Genomic DNA, 23,939 nt, shown 5'->3' with positions numbered 1-23,939 from the left:
TGATGTCATCAGAGGAACTGACCTCTGACCTCTTGGCTCTAAATGTAGAGAAACGTCTTTCTTTACGTAGCATTCATCAGCAGTACCATCAATTGGTCACAGGGGGCGCTAATTCACACTTCTGACTGTAAATCTACACATAATCCAGATTCAGATGCAGGTTTTCAGTTTTAGTGCGTTTCCACGGCGACCCAGTTGTTTTTCACCTAAACGTTGATATTTTTCTCCTCAGTAACAGCTGGAATATCGCTGGTTAGTTCTAATATCTTAGATCGTCACAGCGACCATCAGAACTAGAAGTTCTTTTTCCTGTTCAGTGTTAGTAATCTCCTCCTTCCTGTTCAGATCCTGTCTCGGTATTTAAACTTCCCGTTCCTCTTCCTGCCGCCATCCAGGACCGGCGAGGGCGCCGATGACGAGCTGAGCCCGGCGGGCGAGCTGACGGCCGAGTCGTACCCCAACTGGCTGCGCTTCCACATCGGGATCAACCGCTACGAGCTTTACGGCCGGCACAGCCCGGTGGTGGAGGCGCTGCTCAGGGACCTGCTGACCCAGAGGATCACCAGCGTGGGTGAGTCCACGTGACCTTTGACCTTCCATGCTGGGCATTTGGAGTCATGCAAACTGTCTGTTTCTGTTGGAAATAAAACATGTGGAACCCGGGTTCCATCAGAACCGTCCCGATCCCCACAACATCCAGAACCGGGTTTAATAAATCACAACCAAAATGTTCAAAGCATCAATAATCCATCCAGCTGAGCGACTCTTTAAACTCTCAGTTTCATTTATTTTGTTTATTTTTGTTTAACTTTGATTTAGTTTTATTTTGTATAATTTAATTCAATTCCATTTAGTTTTTAATTTATTTTTTGTATTTTAATTTAGTCATATTTTGTTTTATTTTCATTTTGTTATTTTTTATTTAATGTTATTGTGCATCATTTAAATGAAAACTTGAGTTCATTCAGGCTGTGAAGGAGCTGAAACATTTCTGATATGTAGGCCTGTCGCGATAAACGATAAATCGATTAATCGTACGATAAATTAAAACTATCGACGTCATTTCAATTATCGGCATTATCGTCTCTTCCGTGCTTTTTCTCTTTCTGTTGATGACACCGAATGAAAAAAGGCTCAACTCCGGTGCTCTCCACTGACCTCTGACCTCATTTCCTCAGTGTAAAGCCCAGCGCAGACAACAGGATCTTAGAGCTGTCGGCTGATTGTCGGCCCATTTTTAAAACCTGAGCGACCAAACATTAGCCGACAGAAATCCTAGTTATAACGGTTCGATCGGGTTCGGTCCTGCCGTGTGGTGTCCAACAATGGGCACCAAATAATGGCTGCAAGTTCAGTGAACTAATTTTAAAACCAGGCATTAATCAATGCTTTACTACAGTCTACCTGCAATGCATGTGGCTAGTGTCAGCGTAAAGTCCTGACTGAATGAAAATCATTAGAACCTGTTTATGTCACGTTAACGAAGAACAGCTGAAAAGTTACCGGGTTTATCAACTGCGGTAGCAATTTAGCTCCAACTCCTCCTCTTGTCATTTCTATATTCTTTGCATGTTGAATAAACATTAATGTTGTTTCCACATATCATCTCCAATGTCGGCTGGACTTCAGGTTGCGCCGTGTCAGCTGTTTGGGATTCCCCTCCGTAATTTACCCTCAGAAAACAGGAGGAGAATCCAGGCTTTCTGATTGGCTGCCTGTCACATTCAACAGGAAGCGTTAAGATCCCAGTCGGGAAAAACCCTGATTTAGATCTGAGCAACGACGATCTACCATAACACACCACACAATCTTAGAAAGACCAGCGTTTTAAGATTGTTGTAAGGGGAAAAATAGGAGCAAAAAATCATGTAGTGTGAACTATTGCATCAGGTAGTCAATGTGCCCATCTTCTCTATTTAAATCTAATTATTACTGAAGGGCAACATAATATACAGACTTCATGATCTTTTGGTTGAATGCAGTATTTATTTCCACTTTGGCTTTATGTTGTTTAGTTTTTATCAAGTACATTTTTTGTTAATGGAGACTGAGAATCCATTTTATTTTTGTTTTTGGTTGTTTTGTTTATTTTGTTTATCAGCTCCAGTGTTAAATATTCTTTTGAAAATAAAGTGTATCTATCTTTGGCAGGAAATCACATGCATTATTATATCATTTCCATTAAATCAGTGTAAAAAGGTCTTCAAACAATATTATCGTTTATCGCAATAATTTTTTGAGACAATTAATCGCTGAGCAAAATTTGCTATCGTGACAGGCCTACTGATACGGATCAATAAATCCAGAACTATGTAATGTAGTGGCAGTAAATATGATGTCTAATTCAGATTATAGTCCCAGCTGACGTTGCACCAGACCCTCTTCCTGATCAAGCATGTGGCGACAGTGGAAAGGAACGACTCACTTCCAACGAGTCTGGTTCCAGCAGAACCAGAACCAGAACCGGGCTCAGTGGGAGCGGTTCTCAGAACACTGACCCATTAACCTGAGGGAACAGAGAGACCCGAGGGCTGGAGGCAGCATAGCTGTGCCCCTCCCCCACCTGCTGCTGAACACTTTTCACTTCCTGTTCAGCCTTTCAGTTTTAAATCTGCTAATAACATGAAATTCTGATATTTTCCTAATAATCCTAATTAAATGTTGGGAAACGTATCAGAAGCAACACTCAGTGCAGCCGATGTCCACAACATTCCCAGGACTGGACCTGCAGGTCCAGTTGCAGGTCCAGTTGCAGGTCCAGTTGCAGGTCCAGTTGCCTCTCTGTTTTAACACATGAAGGCAGGTCAGAAAAAACTTAGTCAGTCAACAGCTCCAGTAGGAAACACCTCAAAGCTGCAGCAGGCAGACCCACATGGTGACGGCTCACTGCACACACACACACACACACACACACACACACACACACCCACACACACACCCACACCCACACACACACCCACACCGACACACACCCACACACACACACACACACACACACACACACACACACACACACACACACACCCACACCCACACACACACCCACACCCACACACACACCCACACCCACACACACCCACACACACACACACACACACACACACACACACTGCGTCCAGGAAGAAAGGCAGGAAGCAATCAGACTCCTGGATCTCCTCTGCTCGACGCCTGCAGACCTCCATCATTCCTCCCACACAGAGCCAGAGAGGAACTACTGCTTGTGGTTCTGGTTCTGGTTGCGCCACAGGTCCAGTCTGGATCCAACGGTTGCTGTTATGATCTGCCAGGCGAGAGCAGAGCAGCGAGAGCAGAGCAGCTCCAGCTGAACCGTTCTTTCTCGCTCTCTCGGTTCCTGGAGAACTCGGCGACTCGCCGTCTGCAGAAACTGATTCTGATTCCAGTTGATCTGCCGACAACTGAAAGGCCTGCAGCGCAGATTAAACGTTTATCTGCAGCGGGATTATCTGTTCAGGAAGCCGCCTACATGACACACACACCCACACACACACACACACACACACACACTGCTCTGTTTGGAGGAGATGTTTCTTGTTTCCTGACTTTTCTCTTCAGCAAGTCGTTCTTCACATCAGAGATTACAGCATCAGAACCCAGCCTAGGCCCAGTTCAGCCCGGTAGTAAACCAGGCCGGGAATAATCTGACCTGGAATCTCCTCCCAGCCAAAGCTGATTAAAGGGGTTTGAAATCAGAACCGGATCAGAACCAGTTTGTCTTCAGCCCTCAGATCTTCCTCGTTCTAGTTGTGCTGTAGAATCCGCCGGCGGCTGGAGGAACCAGAACCAGAACCAGAACTCTGATAGTTTTTGTTCTTTGTTTGAGTCTAAACTGATTAAATTGTTTGTTTGGCATAAAGACGATGATTTGTTTTGTTTTCACTGCAACAGCCATGAAGTCTGGAGGAACGCAGCTGAAGCTCATCATGACCTTCCACAACTACGGCCAGGCGCTCTTCAAGCCCATGAAGTAAGTCCTGCTGCTTCACCACTCAGGGGGCGGAGCCTGGGCCCCACAGGGTCAGGGGGGCGGAGCCTGGGCCCCACGGGGTCAGGGGGGAGGAGCCTGGGCCCCACGGGGTCAGGGGGCGGAGCCTGGGCCCCACGGGGTCAGGGGGGAGGAGCCTGGGCCCCACGGGGTCAGGGGGGCTCCTGGAGATCCTGCACGTTTTATTCCCTTCCTGGTTTTAGTAACAACCTTTCAGCAGGTCCAAGTTCTTCTTAGTCTCTAATGATCCATCATTGGATCCAGGTGAGTTAAACCAGGGAGAGACTGAAACATGCAGCATGTCGGCCCCCAGGGACCCACTTTGGACCCCACTCAGTTATACTATGATTTGCAACACTGATTATAAAACTGCAAAGATGAATTGAGTGTGAAAACGTAAAAATCCATCCGGTGTTTCTCCGTGTTTAACACTGAAAGACGGATAATTCCTTCAGGATTCAGCTGTAAAGCTAACAGTAGCTGCTTCATCAGCAGCTGAGCGACAGGCTAACATGTCATTAGAGTCTCTCATCCTGAGATTACGCTGCATGCAGCCCGCTACGGCGACGACACGCTGCCTCAGGAAAACCTAATGAAATCATCAGCAGAGACGCAGCGGCAGCTTCATCCGTTTCATAAGAACCTGAATTCGCTAAGATCCAGGAGGAGCTAACGTGGTGCTAACCCAGACAGCTAACAGTTTGAACTAATGTTAACAGCTTGAGCTAATGCTAGCTGTTTGTACTAGATGTTTGTACTAGATTGTAATAACTATTTTTTTTGTTTTATATTCATTTGCACAGTTTAAATTTAATTGAAAAAAAGAAATTCTCACTTTCATTAGAAACTTGTTGCAACATCATTTAAAATCTAAAAAATCACAAAGCAAAGTTTCATATTCAGGTGGAAATGTGTCCGATAATTCATCACAAAGATATGGCTGCTGCCATTTTGACCCTCATTAAAAGCCCCAGTGGAATTAAATCAGGCTGTGGAAGTTTGAGCTAATGTTAACAGCTTGAGCTAATGCTAGCAACTTGGCTGGATGGTAACAGTTGGTTTTGTTATGAAACTAAACTCGTTATGTTTAAGTTACAAACTTTTCCACTCCAGTTTCTAGATGTTTGTAATATTTTCCCTTAACATTCTGGATATTTTGATACAAATTATGTTTGCAGTTTGGGTCTGCTGACTGTAGTGCTTAGCATCCCGGCTAACTACTGTTAGCATTTCAAGCTAATGTTAAAGTGTTTTAAAACCTGCTGGGTATTCTGGAGTCTGGTCATCACTGTGATGGATAGCAGGCCAATAGAAACATATTTATTGTTATCATGTTGTTGTGTTGGCAGCCATATTGGATTTTGTGGTCAGACTAGGTGAGAAAAGGCCAGCTTTCTCAGTCAGGGTTCCATCTCTGGAGCTTTTTGCTTGTTTTTGGAAGTTTCTACTTTCAAGGCTTTCCTGGCTAACCAGGAAGTGAGGAAGAGCTTCATGGAAGACGAAGCTGAATGTTTACAGATATGAAGCTGGAAAGAAAACAGGACAAAGAAACAAACGGAGAAGCAGACAGAAGGCTCAGAGTTTGATGCGGAAGTTACGTTGGAAAGCTTTAAGAGCTGAAACATGGCATCCGACTGGTTAGAAATGATCAAATCCTTCCTGCTGTAAAGTCACATTAATTCACGTTTCCTTTGTGAACCAGTCATATTTCTGCCATAACACAACAAGGAGCGGTGTGTGATACGAACTCCCCCCTGATTGGTGGATTTAAATGTCACCTTGGCTTTGTGGTGCTGAATTAATGGAGGGTTAACGTTGAGCAGCCGGAGCAGCGCGGGGCGAAGCCTCTGGCTGCAGCAGCAGGGAGGAGGAGCAGCTATTCACACTCTGTAATTACTGCTGCAGTCGCAGCGCAGCGGCCAGGGGTCATCCTGACAGGCTGGGGGAAAAGGGCGGAGCTCCGGAATGGGCGGGGCCAGGAGGGGCAGCCTGCACACTCAGATCAGCTCCCTGCATGGCTTCACATGTTGGGCTGATGTGAGACGGGCTGAGAGCGGCACTGCTGGATGTCAGAGCTCAGTAAGACTGACAGGATTTAACTAGACCGTTTAGATGTTTCTCACTGCTTCACGCCTCTTTAACGTCCTCAAGCCGACCAATGGCTTCAGTGTGTTTTAATGGGGAGGACCGGCCAGTGAATGCATCGTGGTGTGTTTGTGTTTCCCTTCCTGATCAATATTTTTTCTGCTTATTCAGATTATTCTCTGTGAACATCAGTTTTCAAATCTTGCTACTGATTTTCAAATGGATTTTGGTCAGGACTTTGACTAGGCCATTCTTACCTGGTTTGTTTGGTGTAAATGCTAATCGACCTCTGACCTCTGGTCCTCCAAACCTCAGTCTGGGTTCGGTTTGAATGTGAACGCCAAGCGGACCGGAGACCGCTCCAAAACCAGGAAGTGGACTACAGCGCAGGGCATTCTGGGTAAATCCATCCAAAGCTAACCTGCTAGCCTAGCGCTACCAGCAGAAATGGCTTCTGGTCTTTAGCCAAAGACTAAAGAGAAAAATCTGACGCCTCCATCTTGTTTCCATCTGGTGAAGAAGGAAGTTGCTCTCAGTGTCTTCAGAGGTTTCTGTGTCGTTTCCTTCAGTGGTTCTTGGTGCAGCGCCCCCACAGGCCAGGAGGGGAACAGGCTGGTTTGGGTCAGAGCAGAGAGAAAACCAACAGAACCAAGTCAGTCAGACCATCAGGAAGAAAACAGCCTGAAACTTTTTAGTTTGAACAAATTCAAAATAAAAAGCTTTGCTGGCTAGGGGTCAGGGTTCAACTGGAACAATCAACTGATCACTTGGTCTTCAGTCCTCTCCCTCCTAATCATCTCCTGGTTCCCAACCTGCAGCTGAGTTTTCACATCAGAGCGTCTCCTCTCAGCCTGCATGCTAACGTGCCGCAGCAGCAGGCGGTCAGCAGGCGGTAAATGTGATGAACATCTCGGTAGCCATCGACCATCAGCCATCTTTGTGAAGCTGCTCTGCGCCTGGATATCGACTCGTCTGTCGGTTTTTCCTCATTCTGCTTCTAAAAGGTTTTCACCATTGATCCTTTGGCTGTTTTCTGTTTTCAGAACAAGATCAGAAAGTAAAATCAGTTCTTCTTCTCTGTGCTGTCACAGTTTCTCAAAACGCGTCTGCTCTGATTTCTGTGTTTGTGTGATGAAACACCTACCATGAATCAGTTCCAGACATGCAGCTAGCCTGGCATTAACCGGTCTAGTCCAAGTCAGTGCCTGTCTAGCCTTGAAGGATTTGTGTGGCTCCATGTGAGAGAGGAGACAATCCTCTGTGACGCCCAGCCCAGGATTTCTGAGGCTTACAGCTGAACTCATCGTTTCACAACAACCAGACCTGCAGCTGATGAAGCAGCTTAATCATCATCATCATCATCATCATCATCATGACGCTCCGCCAGCCGTTTGTTCAGACCGGGATGATATGAAATTTATTGTGCGGTTCGTCCGTAAAGCTACACTTACACTGTAACCATCAGCTCCTCAGCCGCCCGCCGTGTTCAGTCTATCCGCTCACCTGTATTAATACCTGCAGCTCTTCCTGCCGTTCGCTCTGAACCAGCAGCTCCTGGAGGAGAAAGGCTGCCGTATTGCAGGCATGGCGCCAGTCATTTTAAGGATGCTTATTGGTCCCCCGAAAACAACGAAACCCCGGACATTATTATGGATCAATAAAATCCTCCCAGGCTGAACTTGAACATTGGACTTTATGCCGCTAACACTTAGCTTTGGTCAACAACTCAGAGGAGGAAGTCAGAGCTCAGCGCAACGCAAATAATGTCCCGGCCGAAACACGGTGCGCTAAATAATAAAACATAAATTAACGAAGCTTTGAGGCAGGTACATTTTCCTCGAGGAATTTTAATAATGGAGGTCCTGGAATCATTGGAGGAATCGTTTCAGCTCTGGTTGAGATTTACATCCAAGAAAAATATTTTCAAGTTTGTACTAAGAAAGCAGCAACTCAACACAGCTTCACCTGGAGGAGCTCAGGCTCATCTGACTCAAAACCAAACCGATGTCCTGGGAGTAAATGAACCACATTATGATCTGAATTGCCAAGAGGTGATCCAGCTCTAGCTGGTCGGGTTCTGATCAGGTTCTGCTCAGGTTCTTGCTATCAGTGTGCTGAGCTGACTGACTGACTGACTGCTGATGACCTTTGACCCAGTTTATCATGTTTGGCTTCTGCAAAGACAAAATGCTGATCACCTCTGTGATGACCTCTGGTTCTGGTTCTGGTTCTGAACACAGATCAACATCCAAGCGGAGGAAATTCTGAGGTAAATAAAATGAAATTTGAACTTTGGTTCCAAGTGTAAATAGAACAACAGTCAGCAGAGGGTTTTGCCTGGTGACCTTTGACCTTTATAGAACAGTTGAAACTAGCTAGCTAGCTAGCTGTCTCTGCCGTTAGCTTCAGCCTGTCGGCCATTAGAGATGGACTGAAGGCTGTGGCTGCTTTAGCTCCAGCAGCAACTAGTGGGGGACGGGCCTTAGTGTGAGCATCATGAAGCTGGAGAAGGCAGAACTTTTTAGAACCAGGTCATCAGATCCAAAGTCAACTTTTGGTCCAAACAGAACCCAGTTTGGGTCTGGATCCGGTTCTGTAAGCTTAATCAGGACTGACCCGGAGGAATGAGAGGGAACAACCAGGAGCTGACCGGGTTCTGATGCCTCAGCTTCATCAAATCGCTGGTCAATCGGTCGGCTTTCTGGATCGGCAACACGCAGATCAATCAGAGATCAATCAGAGATCAATCAGAGATCAATATAAGATCAGCCTGATCAGACTGCATGGCTCCATGGAGCCAGTGTGTTAAACCCAAGTACACTGCTCAAAAAAATAAAGGGAACACTTAAACAACACAATATAACTCCAAGTAAATCAAACTGTCCACTTAGGAAGCAACACTGATTGACAATCAATTTCACCTGCTGTTGTGCAAATGGAGACAACAGGTGGAAATTGTTGGCTATTAGCAAGACACACTCAATAAAGGAGTGGTTCTGCAGTTGGGACCACAGACCACTTCTCAGTACCTATGCTGTCTGGCTGATGTTTTGGTCAGTTTTGAATGTTGGTGGTGCTTTCACACTCGTGGTAGCATGAGACGGACTCCACAACCCACACAAGTGGCTCAGGTAGCGCAGCTCATCCAGGATGGCACATCAATGCGAGCTGTGGCAAGAAGGTTTGCTGTGTCTGTCAGCGTAGTGTCCAGAGGCTGGAGGCACTACCAGGAGACAGGCCAGTACACCAGGAGACGTGGAGGAGGCCGTAGGAGGGCAACAACCCAGCAGCAGGACCGCTACCTCCGCCTTTGTGCAAGAAGGAACAGGAGGAGCACTGCCAGAGCCCTGCAAAATGACCTCCAGCAGGCCACAAATGTGCATGTGTCTGCACAAACGGTTAGAAACCGACTCCATGAGGATGGTATGAGGGCCCGACGTCCACAGATGGGGGTTGTGCTCACAGCCCAACACCGTGCAGGACGCTTGGCATTTGCCAGAGAACTCCAGGATTGGCAAATTCGCCACTGGCGCCTTGTGCTCTTCACAGATGAAAGCAGGTTCACACTGAGCACATGTGACAGACGTGACAGAGTCTGGAGACGCCGTGGAGAGCGGTCTGCTGCCTGCAACATCCTTCAGCATGACCGGTTTGGCAGTGGGTCAGTAATGGTGTGGGGTGGCATTTCTTTGGAGGGCCGCACAGCCCTCCATGTGCTCACCAGAGGTAGCCTGACTGCCATTAGGTACCGAGATGAGATCCTCAGACCCCTTGTGAGACCATATGCTGGTGCGGTTGGCCCTGGGTTCCTCCTAATGCAGGACAATGCTAGACCTCATGTGGCTGGAGTGTGTCAGCAGTTCCTGCAAGATGAAGGCATTGAAACTATGGACTGGCCAGCCCGTTCCCCAGACCTGAATCAGATTGAGCACATCTGGGATATCATGTCTCGTTCCATCCACCAACGTCATGTTGCACCACAGACTATCCAGGAGTTGGCGGATGCTTTAGTCCAGGTCTGGGAGGAGATCCCTCAGGAGACCATCCGCCACCTCATCAGGAGCATGCCCAGGTGTTGTAGGGAGGTCATACAGGCACGTGGAGGCCACACACAATACTGAGCCTCATTTTGACTTGTTTTAAGGACATTACATTAAAGTTGGATCAGCGTGTAGTGTTATTTCACTTTAATTTTGTGTGTGGCTCCAAATCCAGGCCTCTATTGGTTAATAAATTTGATTTCCATTGATGATTTTTGTGTGATTTTGTTGTCAATGAGAATATTTCTTTCATTCAGATCTAGGATGTGTTATTTGAGTGTTCCCTTTATTTTTTTGAGCAGTGTATATGTCCCGTTAAGCGCAGCCCACTGCCCTCGCTGCCCCCCACTGCCCCTCGCTGCAGCTGTTAGCTTCTATGGCTGTTAGCTTCTATGGCTGTTAGCGTCTGCAGCTGTTAGCGTCTGTGGTAGTGCTAATATGGCTTCCAATGTGCACATTAATACATCTTAAGGTGCATTCAGTGTCTGGCTGTTAAAACAGATGAGCTGCTATTGGCTGTGGTGAGGAAATTAGAGCTGTATTATTTCCTGCGTCACCATCGCAGCATCGTCGGCCATCTTGGTTTTCTTTACATTAAACAGGGCTCAACAGGACGTTAGTTATTACTAATTTAGTTGACAATTAGTTCAATAATTGAGTCATCCCGATAAATTGATCCAGCCCTAAACCTGATAGATTTCTGTTCTATTGTGATTTGTCTATTTTTAGCCATAAAAGGAAAAATGCAGCAGTTTAAAGATGCTGAGATTAAAAAGTTCTTAAGTTATTTTCTGAATATTGTTCTGGTTCGGCAGCAGGAGAATCTGCAACTGGCAGATTATTAACACCAGAGAAACGGATCAGCAGCAGCTGCAGCTGGTTGTTGTTGTTTTGGAGGAAAAGCAGCAGAAAGGAGAAAGCAGCTCGGATTAACACGCTGTCGTCTGATCGGGCCGGGCCGGGTCAGACCGGGCCGGGGGGTTCCCATTTATCGTGTTTGCACAGCGCCTGCTCAAACATGAGCTTTGGAGCCTCGGCTGACCATGGGGCGGGTCAGGAACCCAAAGTACAATCCATGGAGCTCTGCACTGTTGGATCACCAGGACCAGTTAGGATTTAGAGCTGGACTGGACTGGATTGGACTGGACTGGACTGGACTGGACTGAACTGGACTGGATTGAACTGGACTGGACTGGACTGGATTGAACTGGACTGGTATAAACTGGACTGGATTGAACTGGACTGGACTGGACTGGACTGAACTGGACTGGATTGAACTGGACTGGACTGGACTGGATTGGATTGGACTGGACTGGACTGGATTGAACTGGACTGGTATAAACTGGACTGGATTGGACTGGACTGGACGGAACTCGACTGGATTGAACTGGATTGAACTGGACTGGATTCAACTGGATTGAACTGGACTGGACTGGATTGGATTGGATTGGATTGGATTGGAATGGATTGAACTGGACTGTACTGAACTGGACTTAATTGGATTGAACTGGATTGAGCCGGACTGGATTGAACTGGACTGGATTGGACTACTCTGGACTGGTTTTAACTGGACCGGACTGGACTGGACTGGATTGGATTACTGTGGACTGGTTTGAACTGGACCGGACTGGACCGAACTGGATTAAACTGGACTGGACTGGATTGAACTGGACTGGATTGGATTGGAATGGATTGGATTGAACCGGACTGGATTGAACTGGACTGGATTGGCATACTCTGGACTGGATTGAACTGGACCGGACTGGACTGGATTGAACTGGACTGAACTGAACTGGACTGGATTGGATTGGACTGGATTGGATTGAACTGGATTGAACTGGACTGGATTGGATTGAACTGGACTGTACTGAACTGGACTTAATTGGATTGAACTGGATTGAACCGGACTGGATTGAACTGGATTGGATTGGATTGGATTGGACTGGCCTGGACTGGGCTGGACTGGACTGGAAAGGACTGGACTGAATTGAACTGGATTGAACTGGACTGGTATGAACTGGACTGGATTGAACTGGACTGGACTGGATTGGATTGGATTGGATTGGATTGGATTGGATTGAACTGGACTGGACTGAATTGAACTGGACTGGACTGGATTGAACTGGACTGGACTGGACTGGATTGGATTGGATTGGATTGGATTGAACTGGACTGGACTGGATTGAACTGGACCGGACTGGACTGGATTGAACTGGACTGAACTGAACTGGACTGGATTGGATTGGACTGGATTGGATTGAACTGGACTGGACGGAACTGGACTGGATTGGATTGAACTGGACTGGACTGGATTGAACTGGACTGGACTGGGCTGGGTTGGATTGGACTACTCTGGACTGGATTGAACTGGACTGGACTGAACTGGATTGAACTGGACTGGACTGGGTTGGATTGGACTACTCTGGACTGGATTGAACTGGACTGGATTGGATTGGATTGGATTGGATTGGACTGGAATGGATTGGATTGAACTGGATTGAACTGGACTGGACTGGATTGAACTGGACTGGACTGAACTGGATTGAACTGGACTGGACTGGTTTGAATTGGACTGAACTGGATTGGACTACTCTGGACTGGATTGAACTGGACCGGACTGGACTGGATTGAACTGGACTGGATTGGATTGGATTGGATTGGAATGGATTGGATTGAACTGGACTGTACTGAACTGGACTTAATTGGATTGAACTGGATTGAGCCGGACTGGATTGAACTGGACTGGATTGGACTACTCTGGACTGGTTTGAACTGGACCGGACTGGACTGGATTGGATTACTGTGGACTGGATTAAACTGGACTGGACTGGATTGAACTGGACTGGATTGGATTGGAATGGATTGGATTGAACTGGACTGTACTGAACTGGACTTAATTGGATTGAACTGGATTGAACCGGACTGGATTGAACTGGACTGGATTGGACTACTCTGGACTGGATTGAACTGGACCGGACTGGACTGGTTTGAACTGGACTGAACTGGACTGGATTGGACTGGACTGGATTGGACTGGATTGGATTGAACTGGACTTGGCTGGACTGGATTGGATGGAACTGGATTGAACTGGACTGGATTGGATTGAACTGGACTGTACTGAACTGGACTGGATTGAACTGGATTGAACTGGACTGGACTGGACTGGACTGGATTGGACTGGACTGAATTGAACTGGATTGAACTGGATTGAACTTTACTGGATTGAACTGGACTGCACTGCACTGGACTTGTATAAACTGGACTGGATTGGATTGAACTGGATTGAACTTTACTGGATTGAACTTCACTGGATTGAACTGGACTGCACTGGACTGGACTGGTATAAACTGGACTGGACTGGACTGAACTGGACTGGACTGGTATAAAGTGGACTGAACTGGACTGGATTGAACTGGACTGGACTGGTATAAACTGGACTGGATTGGATTGAACTGGATTGGATTGAACTGGATTGAACTTCACTGGATTGAACTGGACTGCACTGGACTGGACTGGTATAAACTGGACTGGATTGGACTGTTTAAAGCTGCATCTCTTTATGCTTAGAGATCAGAGTCAGAATTTATTTCTCGTTTGTTGCTGAACATGAATGAGATTAAACCAATCCTAAATATGGTTATATTTACAATATAGATATAGATATGCACATATAGATCAGACCGTATATTTGTCAAGGTTATTAATTACTTTCAGGAAGAATCTGTTTTTGTTCTGAAGATGGAAGTCCGTTCCAGTAAATTCCTCCTTTTTAAATTGAAGAGTTTAATTTCCGTTTCCTTCCTGTGAAACGGTTCCTGGATATTTCAGCATGTTTTCGTCTCGTTTTATTTTTACTGCTTCCTGTTTTCCAAACGTTCAGCTGCACCCGTCCATCCGCTCTTCATCACACCATCCTCCTCGTTTGCTACAGACACGCAGCGTCTGATTGGCTGAGAGGAAAGGGGCGTGGCCTGCCGTCGCTCTCACAGCTCTGGAAAATGTTCATTTGCTCTTTATTGTTTCTCTTCTCATAAAACATGTTTTTCCTCCATAAAACTTTCCAGCTCCTCCTTATAAACTGTTAACTAGCCCAGTTTGTTCCTCTGAACAGTTTTGCTTTCTGCTGATGAAACGCTCAGATTAGGATCAGCAGCCACCATCACCCACACCCACTAATTTACCGACCCAGCCTTCAGACTCCAGAACCAAACAGAACCAAACAGAGGCCTCCAACCAGGCCCCTCAACGGACCGCTCTCTCTCTCTTCTTCTCTGTCTCCCTCTCTCTCTGACTCTTCCTGACCTTTGACCTGCTCCCTGCTCTGTGCGTTGCTGTGGTTTTGACGGTTGCTCTGTAATCTGCACACATTTGCGTTCAGTAAATCAGTAAATTGTTGGAAGTTGCCCGCCGCGTTGACCGATTACGTGAGTTTCCTTTCCGTTGCCATCGCCCGCCGCGGCCCTGCGTGTCGGAGCTCCACCGCCAAACAGTCCAATTAGTCTAATTGTGTTGGCTATAAATTCCCGTCCAGACATGAAGGAATCTGAAGGAGGCTGCATTACTAATTACTCAGGCAGTTTGCAGCTCGTGCTCGGAGTGGCGGCACAAACAAATGGGTTTAATGGCGGGGAGTGGCGCGGTGGTGGATGGTGGTAATTTAAAGCTAGAATTGATTAAAGAAACTCACAAGTTGAGGCAGTTAAATGAAACTGTGCACAGCGGGCCGGGTAGAAAAAGCCTCTTGGCTTTATTTGTGGAACAGCGTGAGACCTGGCGGCAGGTTCAGCTGCTGTCAATCATCCGCAGGTGAAACGCTCCTCGTTTCTCCCCGATGCTTCCTCGGGGAGAAACGAGGAATATGCTGGGAATATTCCAAAGAAATCCATGGATTAGCATTTTTAGCGTGTGGTTGTGCTTTCATTGAAGCCGCGCTAAAGAAAACCTCAGTCCGTAATTATGCAGCTGCAGTTACAGCAAACATATGAAGAGCTTTAAATAAACCTGGAAAAGGCAATAATTCTCCTGCAAACGGGTCGGGAAGAACACAATGTTCCTCTCTGATGTGGTTCTGCTGACATGGACCCGATCCAGGCCCAGTTCTAACCCTGTTCCAACCCCGCCCAGTTCTGACCCGGCTCCGACCCGATCCAGACCTGGTTCTGACCTGGTTCTGTTTGGAGTGGGACCAGGAGTGGTGGGGTTGGGATGTGATGCGTTCACTGACTCAGGGAAAGTCTAGCTTCACCGTCTGGATTCTCCTGCTGCTGAATGACCAAAGTTTCACCTTGACGACGAAAAGTCGGTAAAATGTGACATGAGCGTTCAGACTGCAGACGCTTTGGAATCGGTCCGATTTAGCTCCACATTTGGATCGGATCGGATCGGATCTGGATCAGTTCAGCTGCTGTGTGAACGTAGTGACTAAGGTGCATTCAGACCGGATAGTCCGGTAGACTCGGTTCTATTGGGGACTAAAATTGCAACATTTGTTACATTTTCAGAACTCTAGTTCTCATTCACACTGCACTGAGTCAAACAAACTAAAACTAACTGAAAAACCTGTTCCCCCTGTCGCCTGTGGGGGCGCTGCACCAAGAACTACTGAAGGAATCGACACAAAATCTCTGAAGAAGAACAGCGCAACTTTCTTCTTCACAAAACGTAAACAAAAACGGAGCGGCGTCAGATTTTAGCGGTTGTAGGATTTCTTCATTCATATACATTAGTGGTTAGCCTGTTAGCCGCTAACTCTAGTGACGCTCCTGCAGGCGCCTGTGTTATAGATTTACAGGAAGTAAACAATGCAATTAGCTTAAAAAACTACAAATTTTTGCAAAAATGCTATCCCATTCCATAACACAACCATTAAGATCTTGGGAATAACTAATTAGAAAGACTTTTATTGGTCTAACATGGTATGTTGCCCTTTTTTTTTTTACAGAAGATGTAAAATGACCAAAACATGTAAATTACGCAGAACTTGTCGTGATTTCTGTGTTGCTTCAGAGGTTGAAACTCGTTAAAAGAAGATCGAAATAGATCTCAAGATGCCTGAAAGCAAAGATTAATGCCTGAAAACCACATAAATGTTGAAGATTGAAGATCCATGGGATTAAAATAAAATGTTTAAAAAGATCGACTGGCTATGTTTTCCACATCTCCCTCATATTGTATGATATTTGAATTAGATATCCACAGAAACAATAGTGAAATCTTTTTAAACTCTGTTTTTCTAACATGTTATAGTTTATTTCCTAGTTCATGTCAGATCTATGTGGCAGTGTCATTTCTTCTTTATTGTTGATATTTTTCTCATAATTTAACTAAACATCTTTATTCTTTTCATCAAGTGACTAAAACTCAACTATAAGAGAAAAAAAATTGTCTTTTATACTTTTACATCAGAAACGGTTCAAATCTTCACTCAAACTGAGATTCTGAAAGTGTCACCAGTTAATCCAGGTTTGCCTCTTAAAGCGCAGAGTGTCTGATCGATCAGGATCAATAACAGGTGATTATTGGACTTTTGTTGGCCGATATAGTTTAGTGGATAAAACGGCTCTCTGAACTCAGCGACCAGTGGTACCAGTTCAATTAGAGATTTAGTCTGATTTACTTTTTGGACCAGTTTATTTTACTGTCTAAAAAATAAAATCCACTTGCTGCCAACGTTTTGGAGGTAACATCGTTTAACAGGTTTGCCTGGCAAACTTTTAACTGTAAGGATTTTGTGAAATTACTAAATTGCACAGCTTTGCGTCTGCAGCCCAGTGAAGGTGCAAACGAAATAAAGTGGCTTCTATTAAGTGAGCAAAGAATTAGTTTTCATGATATCAGAACCGTTTACATTTATTGACATGTTTGCAGAACATGTCAGTCAATATAAGACCGAGAAAATATAAAATAATCGTCAGTACTCTAAATGCTGGGTGATGGTAGAAATTCTTAGTTTCGCTCAGTCTCCTCCTGAAGTCTGGTATATTTTAGTTATATTTCAATATATTCTTGAATATTCCTTCATATACAAAGAATTATGATTGTTTTGAAGAGATCATAGAGAAAGAGACATTTTATAATCCGTTTATTTACGTTTGTCTCATTTTGATCAGGAAACGACACAGCCACCTAATTTTTACAAACATCTTTGTTGAGGACCCCGTCTGACTGTCACTAGTTAATTTTAATGAGCTTCGTTTTGTTTTTAAGTTTATTTCCCCTGGTCACCAGCCTGCAAACTGGTTCCCAGTAGAGAACACAGACAAATACTGTAGATATGGATCATAATCTGTTGGTATCTGACAGTATAATGTAGGAACATTTATTATTATAATTTTGTTTTGTCCATTTTTATATCACCACCAACTACAACATTGGCTGTTAACTTTATATCATTTAGATGAGATTTTATTGCAGTATAACTTATTACTTTATATTTCTCTCTATTTGGACATTTAAACACCAAAGAAAACACCATCAGGTATGTGATTTAAACTGTATTAAATATGATGACACCAAACTCATTGTTTAGAAGAAGAAGAATTACTTTCTTCATCCCAGCAGGGAAATTATTTCGCAGTTACAGCAAGAATTTTTTATACACAGATTAACACACGACAGGAGCTGCGTCTGCAGGCAGCCAACTGAGCCGGCGCCATTTTTGAAGGAGGACATGCGGCAAAGGTCGTCGGGACCGGGAGTCGACGTCCGCGGGTCTAAGGCCTCCAAATGTGGGGCGTGCTAACCCCCTGCACCACCACAGCACGCCCCCAATTACTTACCATGGCAACCGACACAACATCTTCATTAACCTGCAGAGCAGAGAGCAATATATTACCCAGAATGCCCTGCACTGTATCCAACTTCCTGCTTTTGGAACGGTCTCTAGTCAGGTTGCATTCAGACAGGTTTTCTACCGTTTAGAGTTCACTTCTACCGGAGCCAGACCCAGGCTTTTAGGCGGATCAGAGTTCGGTTTTAAGTCCGTTTTGGAATTCAAATTTGCATTCAGACCTCCCCCAAAAATCAAACTTTCTAGACAAACCGATCAGAGTCTGATTCAGGAACCTAATTCTGGTTGGTCTGAATGCAGCCTAAAAGGCCGTAGAAATATTTATGCGACATGCTAGCGACATGCTAACAGCATGTAAAACATGCAGGTCGGATGGTGAATGTCACATCATCAGAATGACTTCATTCTCATTGCACAGAAACACAATAAAAGTGTAATTCAGTCCAGCCCGTCCAAGAAAGAACATTTGCTGTAAAAGCTGTAAATAAATTCGTACCTGGATCCATGACCAGAATTTGTTACAGTGTTTGAGATTAGAGTTGTATCCTCTCAGAATATGCTAAGTCCAACAGAAATCATCTGTCCTCATAATTCTGACCATTGTTAATACACATCTATAAAATATTAGTAATATATATTGATGACAGTTCATTTAATGATTTTGCCCATGACTCATTGTGCTGTCTCGAAAGCACAGACTGCAGCACAAAACATATAAATGAACATGAAATATCTGATAATATCTGACATCAGAGCCGCAGCGTCTGGAAATGATTTGCTCACTTTTTATGTTTTTACTGTTTAAACAACAATAGTTTTATGTGTTTAAGGCAGATGACGTGCAGTAAAGCTGCTTTTGTAGTTTTGACCAATTCTACAATTCAAAATAAAAAGCTGCATACTTTAGCATTAGCATGCTAGCATTAACACTAGCATGGTCCTTTTCTTTGTCAAAGAATAACTGAAATCCATAAATACCTGAGACCTTTTTTTAAAATGCTAATAGCTGCATATTTTAAGAGTTCAAACACCAAACATACCTTAATATGCAGAGTAGAAACCATCTGAGCACACAGAAGCTAATATCTAGTCTCAGATAACAGCGTAGCATTTAGCCTGTAGCTATCTCAGCTTAGCAAGCATTTCTTTAGAATATTTCAGAAAAGGTCTGTGAAGAAGATATATTATGTTGATAATAGTGAACCGTGTTGAGCAGACTAGGTGGGGGTTCGCTGAACTCTCAGTAACTCTAAATGAGCTCCTTCTTATCAATGCTAAGCTAAGCAGCCATGTTGAAATGACATTATTGTTTAAATGTTTTTAACTTCCTGTGCGTTTAATCATGGCTGCAGCAGGGATGTTTCCAGTCTGACATGCAGCGTTAACTAATCACCACCATTAACACCTGAGAAGGTTTTCTCTCTTTCAAGTCCAGGAAATGAGAAAACCCATTAGCTGAAAACCAGCGTTGCCCTGTGGGGCGGCGTGAGGAAACGGCGCCATTAGTGGCAGCTTTGATTCCCCTGCTGTCTCTAATGCAGCCACATGAAACACAAGGAGAGCAGAATCAGCGACCTGATGGCGGCCTGGATCAACACCGACACCATCAGACTCTCCGTTCCGCTGCGGTGTGACCTGATGGCTCCTGGGAACCAGGATGTGGTCCATCCGGGTCGTTGACGGGTTGCCAGGTTGGCTGCTTTCGACCCAGAATCAGATCCTCTTTTTGTGTTTATTGATCAAATCTAACGATCAGAACTGAGAGTTTCTACTGTGACGGTTCCACTGGAGGCATCGCTGCTTCACTGATTAGCTTTTATTGCAAACTAAATATTTAGTTGGAATAGAACGGAAAACTATTCCTAGCTCTTCAACTACATCACATTTTGTCACATTTCATCTATAAACTTGAATATTTTTCGTAGGATTTTCTGTGATTGACCAACTCAAATGTCAAATGTTGAAAACATGAATCATTTTCTTCACACTTTGGTCTCATAAAATCCCAGTAAAATATTCGGATGTTTGTGGCTGTAATGGGACCACAAACCCATTACAGCCACAAATATGGTTTTCTGTGAACTGTTGTGGGTTTGCTGCATCGTCACAGTCCAGCCCACTGTGTTGGTCAAACTGTCATGTTTTCTGAAAAGTGTGAAGACGTTAAGCAGCCCAGCTGGACCAGCCTGTCGTTTTACATGTCAGAGTCCTGCTGTAGATTTTCTCCAGCCAATCAAATCCACTCAGACTTCCAGGCACCTTGAATTATTACCATAAGCATATTTACATCTCGGCACGTCCGATTCATAAAAACCTCATCACAGCTCCAAGCTGCGGTCAGATTCATGAACCAAACGACTGTTCTAACTTTGTAAAGGAAATGATTTCAGTTGAAATGTTTTTCTGCATGTTGAAGGAACAAAGTTCTTCAGAGCAGCTTGTTCTAATCAAGACGGTGGATTTATCCTAATTTTCACAAATTATTGATGCTGCAGCTCAACTGACTGAGGAGTGAAGAACCCAGAGCGCTCCGTTTACAAACAGGACCATGAACGCAGCACCAAGTCATTTGTACCTGAGAGTAACATTCTGATCATTGTTTCATCATAAACTGATTGTTTAAATGTTTAAAGTAATGTTTAACGTTACTGAACATTTACATAAACGTTGCATATTTAATCCTTTACTCTCGTGGCAGAAGCCGAGCGCTGCAGAGAAACTCTGGAAAGATGAACTTTGCTTGTATAGCGCAGTTGCTGCAGGCGGCGCAGTTGCTGCAGGCGGCGCAGTTGCTGCAGGCGGCGCAGTTGCTGCAGGCGGCGCTGTTGCTGCAGGCGGCGCTGTTGCTGCAGGCGGCACTGTTGCTGCAGGCGGCACTGTTGCTGCAGGTCCTGCTGCAGCTCGCCTTCACAGCGTCTTGCTCCAACAGCAGAGCGTTTCTCTCAGGCCTTTAGAAAAACTCTGGACTCGTTCAGTTTGTGGAAAGAAGAAGAAGAAAGTTCTGGGTTTACATGGAGCCTTAAAAGCCGCCTGCATAGTTCATGGCAGTAACTTCCTCTTAGTTCTGAGTTCTGGTCCAGTTACAGCTTTAGAAAGGACGATTCTCTGAGTACAGGGGTCCAAAGTGCAGCTCAGGGGCCATTTGTGGCACTCTGGATGATTTTGTGTGGCCTGTAAACACAGGTGAACATTTTTTTTAACTTTTTATTTTAGATCCACAAATGTTACAAACAAAAACAGTTTCTTATTTGTTGTGCAGGTTTCTGTATTGGTTGTAATTTAGTGTTGTTATACGAATACAGCAGCTCTAAAAAAAACACTGTTTTTAAGTTTGCATCTAAAAATGTCCAACTATTTTCTTTGTTTTAATAAAATCTTTCATGTCTTAGTTTATCGTTTTGAGCAGATAAAATCATAAATGTCACAAAAAAGGCTTTTAACCTGACAATTATGGCCATCAGGACAAAACGTTTGGACACCCGTGTGCTAACTTTACTGATCAGGAGAGAATACAGTTTCTACAGTCGACCTCTTTGACTTCCTGCCTCCTCCTTTAGCTCCACTAATGTTTGTATCAGGCATGTTTTTATGGCAGTAAATAATTATAATGAACAAAAAAAACACCTGAAATATATTTCTGTTTAATAAATGTAGAAAATGAAAGAAAAAAAATCTGGCATTAACAAACACTTCATTCCTAAAACTACAGTGAGCGACAGAGAAACAGGAAATGTTTCCTCAGGTAGATTTCCAAGATGGCCGCTCTGAGTTTGCTGCTTGTCTGCAGACGCCCCGGCGGCGGCCCAGGGCCCCTCAGAGCAGGGAGCGGAGCCAACAAACTGTCTGGCCACCCACAGAAAACTATGTGTTTACAGCGGGCCGGCCCGCTCTGAGCATGCTCAGTTCACCTGATGAGGAAGGGCGGCTGACTGAGGAAGAGGAGGAGGAAGCTTCTAGCAGCTCAGTGAGAAACTCAAACGGCTGCAGCTGATTTTCTCCTGGAGGAAGAATAATACATTTGATCAATTGTCATGTTCTGTTATATTTTTTCATTTTTTTCATTTCTAAAGCAAACAGCCAAAAGAGAGAAAGATAAAAAATCTTTTTTAAGTTTTATTTCCTCATATATGTGACAGATTATTATGACCAGGATAAGAAAATAATAAGTTTGAGGGCAAAGTTATATGAGAATAATATGTTAGTTGAATGAAATAGTAATTTTATAACTCCAACAGAAAAATGAAATGAATGTTGAGCATCTTGTGAAGTTTCACAAATAAATAATAATTCATCTCTTAACAAATCAGCAGAACAATAAAACATGAAACCAGAAGAACTGAGCGGCTCACATTCAAGCCCTAAAACTTTCTAGCATTAAAAACTCTTTTCTAGAAATTTTGGTAATATTTCGTCTTCATTCTTGTAATTTCAGAAAGAAAATCTCTTCATTAAAAATAAAATGTATTATTTTCCCTCTTGCCATTCAGAGTGAAAGCAGAAGAAAAGGTGAAAAAGAGTCTTTCATTTTGTTTGCTGTCAAAATAAAAGAAAATTTGTTTTTAGTCAGAAACACTGACTAAAAACACTAACTAATAAAACAAACTGACTAATAATTAAAAAAAACACAAGTGATGAAATTTTGCAGTGTAAATTTTTTTGTTCCCTTCAGGAAAAAAATAACCAAACATTAAAATAGTTTACTCTTTTAGCTAAACTCTTAAAGCCAAGAGAAAAATAAAATTCCTTCAGACTGAAAAATGTTTCCATAGAAATTTACTTTTGGTTCAGTAAACATATCAACATGTTTTACAGCGCATGCTTCGCTGTCCCTCCACACGTTTCAGAAAGTTTCCTGTCATCATCAGTAACAATATGAACTGATGATGCAGCCAGTAATAATAATATTCTTCTGGACCAGAACCCGGTTCTGGTTCCGGTTCTGGTCGTTGTTCCAGATTTGCAGATCAAATTAAAACATTTTCAGATTTTTCCCACCGTGTTTCTGTGTAATAATAATTTCTACGCAGTTCAGGTTAAACTAACAGTTTTATGGAGAAAATAAAGAGCAGCTGACTCAGCCTTCAGCTGGGGTCAAAGGTCACTTCCTCTGTGCAGGTCAGAGGTCAATCTAAGGATTTCATCAGGAACAGTAATCTGGTTCTTTTGCTCGGCCCGGTTCGGTCCAGACGGGTCAGAACCGGCTACTCTCTAAAGCTTCCCACAGGAAGTGAGCGACAGGAAGTACCCGGCCTTTAACAGGAAGTAGAGAAGGAAGAACCCGACTCAGAACCAAACAGAGCTCAGCTGCAGAAGGTCAAAGGTCAGCAGAGAGAGGTGCTGGAGGAGAGCAGCAGGGGTCTGTTGGTTCAGTTCATGACTGCTGAGGAAGAGGAGGAGGAGGAAGATCTGCAGCATCAAACCACTGATGCAAAATAAACATGGAGGGAGACGGTCAGAGGAAGAGGAGAGGAAGAGGCTGAATGTAGGCTGGCCTCTTCCTCCAGCCGTTGGCACATCGTCTGCTCCTCTGGTTCTGAGATCCGTCAGACATGGTTCTGTTGGACCCCGTTCTGTCAGACCCGGTTCTCAGCAGGTGTCTGTGTTTCTCATGTCCGCCATCTTGTCTCTCTCTGCCCCTGCAGACAGACCCGGGAGCAGGAAACCCCGCCTGACTTCTTCTACTTCTCTGACTTTGAGAGACACAACGCAGAGATCGCAGCCTTTCACCTGGACAAGTAGGTCAAATCTGAAAAGTGTGGCATGCCTCGCGTCATCAATGTCTTCACCCTCTACTGCCAGCCTGTCATGTTTCCCTACCTGACCTACAGGAGGCGCCGTAACGAACAGAGAAATCCTCAGAGGATCTCTGAAAGACATCAGAGTCTAGAGCAGGGGTCCCCAAAGAGGGCCCCCAAAGTGGGTCCCTGAGGGCCGGCATCCTGCATGTTTTATTCCCTCCCTGGAACCAACTGGTACCCTGGTAACAACCTTCTCAGCAGGTCCAAGTTCTTCTTAGTCTCTA

General features: G+C 44.5%; 1 protein-coding gene and 1 long non-coding RNA gene across 2 annotated transcripts in view; one reads left to right on the top strand and one right to left on the bottom strand.

The window, feature by feature from the left end:
- The window catches only part of fam20cb (FAM20C golgi associated secretory pathway kinase b), a 49,831-nt gene that overhangs the window by 4,609 nt on the left and 21,283 nt on the right, over positions 1–23,939 (top strand). The window contains exons 2-4 of the mRNA XM_028037844.1: positions 396–571; positions 3,907–3,985; positions 23,560–23,652. Of these exons, the coding sequence (XP_027893645.1) occupies positions 396–571; positions 3,907–3,985; positions 23,560–23,652 (348 nt within the window). The remainder of the gene's footprint in view (positions 1–395; positions 572–3,906; positions 3,986–23,559; positions 23,653–23,939) is intronic.
- Positions 795–19,452, bottom strand: LOC114157087 (uncharacterized). Its single transcript, XR_003598088.1, has 3 exons — positions 17,907–19,452; positions 9,105–9,106; positions 795–808 (listed from the first exon to the last, which is right to left on the bottom strand). It is a non-coding gene; the product is annotated as an uncharacterized LOC114157087 (long non-coding RNA).

This window comes from Xiphophorus couchianus, chromosome 2, assembly GCF_001444195.1.
Source record: "Xiphophorus couchianus chromosome 2, X_couchianus-1.0, whole genome shotgun sequence".
In the NCBI taxonomy this organism is placed as follows: Eukaryota; Metazoa; Chordata; class Actinopteri; order Cyprinodontiformes; family Poeciliidae; genus Xiphophorus; species Xiphophorus couchianus.
This window is presented reverse-complemented; position numbering and strand designations above follow the sequence as displayed.